At 43.2% G+C, this 7,625-nt stretch overlaps 1 protein-coding gene across 1 annotated transcript; it reads right to left on the reverse strand.

The window, feature by feature from the left end:
• Positions 1–872: 872 nt before the first annotated feature.
• LOC111976275 (peptidase inhibitor 16) lies at positions 873–6,761 on the reverse strand. The gene is made up of 5 exons (XM_024005062.2): positions 6,347–6,761; positions 2,732–2,956; positions 2,408–2,517; positions 2,074–2,165; positions 873–1,693 (listed from the first exon to the last, which is right to left on the reverse strand). The coding sequence occupies exons 1-5, from the start codon at positions 6,512–6,514 to the stop codon at positions 1,284–1,286; spliced, it is 1,005 nt and encodes a 334-aa protein (XP_023860830.1). The 5' UTR covers positions 6,515–6,761; the 3' UTR covers positions 873–1,283.
• Positions 6,762–7,625: the final 864 nt, after the last annotated feature.

Below are 7,625 nucleotides of genomic sequence, written 5' to 3' on the forward strand. Positions count from 1 at the left end.
ACACAACAAGTAGAAGAAACAATATTTATTATAGTCTATATACAGACATTTACAAAAATATTTCAATATTGACAGTAGTTATGCTCCTTAGGTTTACGAGTCACATCCATATAGAGGACGTGCCTTGCTTTAAGAAAATGTGTTGCTGTTACATTTGTAACAGGTGGTAACTGTTATTATACAAACTGTTTAATACATTTTACCATGTAATGTTGTAGTTTTGTCTTATTGCCATTCTAAGAAGGCATATGTTAAACTAACAACTGTAATTACTAGCGAGCAAATAATAACAAAATAACCATCAAACAAACCCTCTGCATAACATTGGTGGTACCAGTACCCTACGTGATCCACTAAGGTTCTCCAAACAACCTTGCCTTCTAGCAATTGAATATAAACCCAGAGACAGAAAGAAAAAGTCCTTCAGTTCTGGGTACCGAATGGGGAGCCCGGGCCCACCTCCCCCTGGACTAAATCTAATTTCCCTGTGAACGCTGTGGAGGGCTGAGTGTCTAAATGCTCCTCCAGAAATAGCCTCACAGAGAAGTGGTGAATTAATATTTCAGTTGTGCTGCTGACTCAGCCCAGACTGTGATAGATCTGTTTAGTTTTTTCTCTTTTCTCCCCAGGTATCAACATTTTGTTAACATGTCTTWGCATGTTCTCCCCAGCCTTTTGTTAACATGTTCTCGCCAGGTGTAAACCTTTTGTTAACATGWCTTWGCATGTTCTCCCCAGCCACTATACCATCCCATTCCTATCCATACTCTCTTTCTGCTCGGTTTTTTTCCCGTCCTTTGTGGTCAAAGGTCAAACACGTATTCCCAGTCCAGACAACGGTGTAGAACATGGAAATGTTGAGACACAACAAGTAGAAGAAACAATATTTATTATASTCTATATACAGACATTTACAGAAATATTCAATATTGACAGTAGTTATGCTCCTTTAGGTTTACGAATCACACCCATATAGAGGACGTGCCTTGCTTTAAGAAAATGTGTTGCTGTTACATTTGTAACAGGTGGTAACTGTTATTATACAACTGTTATAATACATTGTTAACTATTGTATGTTTTGTGCTTATTGCTATTGCTAAGAAGGCATATGTTAAACTAYCAACTGTAATTACTAGCGAGCAAATAATAACAAAATAACCATCAACAAATCCCTCTGCTATAGACATGGTTATAGCACAATGTAATTCAACTTCCAGCAATGTCCAGTTCAGTTCCAGATAGTGTYTGTGTATGTGTGTCATGCCTTACTCTCATACCTTCCCTCACAATCCTGGTGAGAGTAAAGCCATTAAGCTGGTAACAAGAAGTAGGGGGGTAGTGATCCTTCCTGCATTGGCCGGAGGTTGGTTCCTAGTCCTCTCCTTCTCCCTCTCCGCTGCTCTCTCCTCCCCCTCCCACTCCTCCTCTTCCTCCTCGTCCCCAGGCTCCGTGCCTGTRTCCTCCTCGTCCTCCTCGTCCCCAGGCTGCGTGCCTGTCTCCTCCTCGTCCTCCTCGTCCCCAGGCTGCGTGCCTGTCTCGTCCCCCTCCTCCTCATACCCAGGCTCTGTGGCGGTGGCTGTGTGTGGGGTAGAGCTCTCTGTTGTCTCCTTCTCAACATCAGGCTCSTCTGAAGGCTCYGGGGCATCAGGCTCCTCAACATCAGGCTCSTCTGAAGGCTCGGGGGCATCAGGCACTGGGGGAAACAGTGATGAAAATTCAYAAGGCACTCGTWCATCTGAGCAATCTTTTTGCCAGTGCTTTGTAACAATTGGACAATGAGGGAAAAAGGAAACCGCACACTGCTRTTGATAGTATRACTGATCTTTAATAAGCTTTGATGAGAAAACAGTGATGAGAAATCTAGAGCTACGTCTTACAAACTGATTACAGGGTCACTAGTCCATAGCAGTCAATCTATCTCCACAAAGAGGGGATATCATGATCAACCACAATTGGCTGGATACTGAGGTCAGGTTGGAGAGGATGAAGTTTGACACAGGAGCGAGATAGTGCTGTGAATTAAATGGAGGGGGGGGGGGGACGTAGTGTGATTGATAGGTGCTGAATTCTTACCACAGAGGTTCTGGTCACATCGCGGCACGTTGTCTGGGCACTTGGAGCACCATTCACCTTCCTCATAGGGTTTCTCATCCTTAAACTTACCTCTGAAATTTAAATGAAACACAAGTCAATGGTCACTCAGTCAGGMCTGTAAGTCAGGGACCAAACCTAACGCGAACCCTAACACTAACCCTAACCACAACCCCTAACTCTAACCCTAACGCAATCAGTGAAATGCAATTGTAAGGATTAATTATGTTAATTGATGTATTCTTAGACATCGTCTAAGTGTGGAAATAGGATATAAGTGTGTAAAGTTGTACATGTTCTTTGGTACCATACTTACTTTGGGTAATAATTGCAGACCAGGAAGGTAACTTTCTCGGAGGACAGCCCCTCCATGGTGTCACAGCGATGAGCAGCACAGCCCACAGAGTGAGAGTCCGCCCAAACCATCTGAAACACCCCCATCAGTCTGATCAATTTACAATGTCTTCATCGTCACCATCATCATCATCATCCCCCACCATCACAGGGGTTATACACACAGGAGGAAGCGCYCCAAGGAATATTCAACCTGTTACAGTTATAGTACTGTCTCAGGTTATCAGAAGTCTAATTCTACCAATTCAGTGACATTGTCTAGCATCTCTCTTTCTGGGTCTCTCACCTGAGTGTAGTGTCCACACATCTTGTCYTCCTGGCAACTGTTGTTGTTGTAGTCGTAGTCTAGGTGCTCCAAGAACCACTCCTCCATGGTCATGTTGAGGTCCAAGGGCTCATTGGACACAAACAGGTTCTCTCCCGTGTTCAGCAACTCTAGATCCGGGTTCTGTTCCCACGTACACTTCACAGCGTAGCCCTCAGCTAGGATCTTCAGCTTCTCATCCCATTTCTGCAGGGATAAAGAGACAAACTGTCACATTACCATCAGTGGTCCTCAGTAGATTAGTTGGTATGGRAGGATGGTGGGTTTGATTCCCGGGCCCACACGTTCTTAAAATGTATGCACGAATCACTGTAAGTCACTCTGGATAAAAACATTTGCTAAATGGCATATTATTGTATTAGACTACAAGTAATCTGCCTGATTGCCTCTAACCTCCTGTATACTGTAGATGTAGTGCTGCAGAATGAGAGACAGGGGGAGACATTAACCAACATTGAGGACCATAACAGAACTCTGTGTATGTAGCCCACTGGACAACMCTCTTATATTAGTGTTTCAATACTATACTGTATTAATATGAATCATACTATTCACCATATCCACCACATTGTAAGTAAGTTTCGATTCCTAAACTCACATCCTATTGTCCTGATTCTAAAGAGGATAGTGAACACTATGTGTTTTCTAATAGCATCCACTATGATCTGTGCTTTTCCCCCAGTCTAAATACCAGTAGTACAGGTTTGATAGATAGCACAGCACTAACAGATGGTATTACAAGAGGTATACATCTGATCATATCTCTAGATACAGACACTGTATTGCTGATGGGTTTTTTAAATATAGCTATTTATTTATGTATTGTGCCACACTAACCTTGTGGTAGTTATTCCTGACCTGGCCACCTGGCCAGATGATGATGGTATTTTATTTTAATACTGCCTGTAGCAAGAGGAATTTCATTATTCACTATGGAAACGTTAGTATTGTAAACCAATAAGGGAGGGTTATACTAAGATTGGCCAGAGTCCTGAAGACAGACAATGATTTTCTATGTAGCAAATGTTCTTTATCGCCTTGAAACTATACTGTACATTAGATTACATTACACTGTACTGTACATTAGATTACATTACACTGTACTGTACATTAGATTACATTACACTATACATTAGATTACATTACAATATACTGTACATTAGATTACATTACACTATACTGTACATTAGATTATATTAGTCACACCAACATTCCCATGTAAACTATTATCCTTCCTTATTAAATCAAACCTCTACTAAGGAACCTATAAGGAAACTTTCGGTAATATGTGTATCAGTGGTTGAGGAATGTTATCTGATCATTTCAGTCCAATTTGTCTTCAACTATTGGAATGACAGGACAAGAGGACGTGATCACACTTGGCAGATAAGGCCTGATCTTGACTGAGATTGATCATTGTTATGGTGATAATTTGTTTCAAAGAAATGCAGAGATGCAATATCGTACGAATGCATATGGCTTTTGTATTGTGAACTGTCCAGACAGAGAGGTCCAGTGTGGAGTCATGTGACGTTCAGTTTATTTGTCCAGTCACAAACAAACACTTGTATTGAAGGATGCTAGTTGAAATTCCACAACATCTTGCATCCTAGCCTCAGGACATCAGATCTCCTCCTCTCTGTGCTTTAACAAACAGAGCTGTAGTGTATATCATTGCTGTGCCTCTGCCTGAGATAACAGAGATGTCATCCAGACCATCTGGTCAGTGTTACAGACGTGGCATCTTAATTTGAGCCAGTTTTCTACAGCAATCAAATAATCCTGCAGCAATAGGAATTACAAATTATTATGTGGATTATAATTCATGGACATTTCTTGTAGGGCCTGATCAATTATTCATTAAGGCAAATCAAGTCTGACACAGTCAATTAATCACCAAGTAGTGACATAGAAACACATAGTAGCCAATTACATACAATATGGTTATGTTTTGAAACCTCCGTTAAAATTCGATTGAAGCTTCCAGAATAAAAATAAAGAAATAAAATGAATTTCTCCGATACATATTCAGAATGCTGCTGATTTGTTGGTCATGACACATGATTCCAGTCCAATCCCATTAGTTCTGTAATGTTCTGAATGTTATGTTATGAACCCGTTCAGTCTGCATTCTCAGTCCTGTTTACTGAAACAGGCATGAACATGAAATATGAAAATGGCCCCAGTGAGGTGTCCATCAAACCACAGAGACAGGCAGAGACGTCCCTGGAACCAGTCAATGGCAGATAGCAACTTAAGCAAGCACATTACACAGTATACACCCACGCACGCACGCACGCACGCACGCACGCACGCGCGCACACACACACACACACACACACACACACACACACACACACACACACACACACACACCCACCACAACACCCACACACAACCACACACACACACACACACACACACACACACACACACACACACACACACACACACACACACACACACACACACACACACACACACACACACACACACACACACACACACACACACACACACACACACACACACACACACACACACACACACACACACACACACACACACCACACACACACACACACACACACACACACACACACACACACACACACACACACACACACACACACACACACACACACACACACACACACACACACACACACACACACACACACACACACACACACACACACACACACACACACACACACACACACACACACACACACACACACACACACACACACACACACACACACACACACACACACACACACACACATTCCCATGCATTGCACAACACTGGACTCAACTCTGAACACCCATTCGCACTGAGGCACAGACAGGCTCTATCAACAAAGTAATTCCCGTAACTCTGGAGGTCAACAAAAGTGTGTCTTGGGATGACTTCTATAATGTTATATTCAGATTTAAATGAAGAAGCCCTGTTTTATGTCAAATTCCTGGTGTGGTAAGATTTATAAGGGATAATGCATCTTCTGCAGCACTGTGATTTAGTGACTAAAATAAGAGTGATTATTTATGTACTAAGTGTTCTGTATTACAACCAACTTTTGATCAGCAAAACGATGATTTTCTAGATGGTTATGATACTGTAGATGGTTATGATACTGTAGATGGTTATGATACTGTAGATGCAGCCAGAGTTTCGTTTTTGATACGAGACAGTTTTAAAGCTGAATACCAAACAGATAATTTAATAATGAACAGCTATCAGCATGACACCAAAATAAATCTCAATCAAAAAGGCTATGCATCTACCTCCACCTGCAACCAACTCAAGATCAATTATACTACAGATTAGGCCCATGAGAGGAAATAGAGCTGCTAGCCATACCAGGAGACAACGGGCTGAACTCCATCAATCCCTGCAGCCATACAGTAGGAAATCTCAGGATCCAACAAGCTCATCACCACAAAGGGTTCTAACACATCATTTCCACACCTGCTAATGCAGTGCCCTGACTGAACATGTCCCATCCTGCAGGAGACAACAGATGCAGCTAGAGATAGCTGCCCATCCATCCTCCCCAGTCACGCAGCCCTTACCACTTTACGCATGTAGGTGGCACTGGGTACCACCTGGCCCCGATAACTGTTGTGCAGCTCCATGAGGGTCTCCGCGTCTTCCTGGCTCAGCTGGCAGGTGGCTGGACACTGGGTGACGATGACATACAGTCCCACCAGGCCAGCCCAGAGAGCTGTCCCCCTCAGCATGTCTGTCTGGGAAGTGAAGTCCTCTCTCTCTCTCTCTCTCTCTTTCTCTCAAGAATCACTTCAGATGTCTGCCGGTGTCAGACGGTGTGCCTTGCTGTTTGTCTGTTTCTGTATGCGAGTGTGTGTTTAGAGTGTGTGCGGGTGTGTTTTGTGAGTGTGTGTAGTGTGTGCAGTGTGTAGTGTGTGTGTGTGTACTCCAGCTGCTCTGCTTCGTCTCTTAGATGTACGGCTCAGCCTCCTTAGCCTGGGTATATTGAGAGGGAGAGGATCCACCCCGTTCTCCACAGGAGAACCACAACATCGACTCCCCTCCTCACCCTCACTAGGTCACATTACACGCTGCTCTGACTGGTACGCACCGACACCGCACCAGCCGAAAACAATCACCCTATTCTTACGAATCTGGTGTGATTTCAGGCAGGACACAGACACAGACACAGATTGAGCTACGTAGAGATACACGTCTCTGACTCACACACAGTTGGCCGTCACTATGTGCTCATTTGCTCTAAACACTGAGTCAGGACATAGATTTCCCCGTAGTGCACCAAACAGGAAATATCTTAAAACCAAGCATGATGAGTGAGCGGCATTAGGCAGTTGATCTATGTTGTGTATCTCACCCCGGTGTCATGTTGACTTTCGTTCTAATTCCGTCACAGCCCTTCATAGAGGAGACATTTCCACAGCTGATAATGTGATACTAAGCTTTGGGTTGGGTGGGACGCACAGGAGGCTGCTAATGGGAGGACGGATCATAATAATGTCCGGAACGAAGCAAATGGAATGGCATCAAACACCTGGAAACCATGGAAACCATGTGTTGGATGTATTTGATACCATTCCACTGATTCCGCTCCAGTCGTTTCCACGAACCCGTCCTCCCCAATTAAGGTGCCTGTGATTGGACGTGATACACTTGGCACATATACATGCTCTGTATCTTCCACATTTTGGTAGCTGCCAGACGTCTTTCTGCTGGGTGCATACAAGTTCCTTTTCATTACATTTCCAMGAATTTCCAAGAATACGTTTGTTTTTAGGAACACATTCATAAACACATGAAATGGGATTTTATTATTTCATTATGACAAATGTAGCAAATAAAGCC

This window comes from Salvelinus sp. IW2-2015, linkage group LG17, assembly GCF_002910315.2.
Source record: "Salvelinus sp. IW2-2015 linkage group LG17, ASM291031v2, whole genome shotgun sequence".
Taxonomy (NCBI): Eukaryota; Metazoa; Chordata; class Actinopteri; order Salmoniformes; family Salmonidae; genus Salvelinus; species Salvelinus sp. IW2-2015.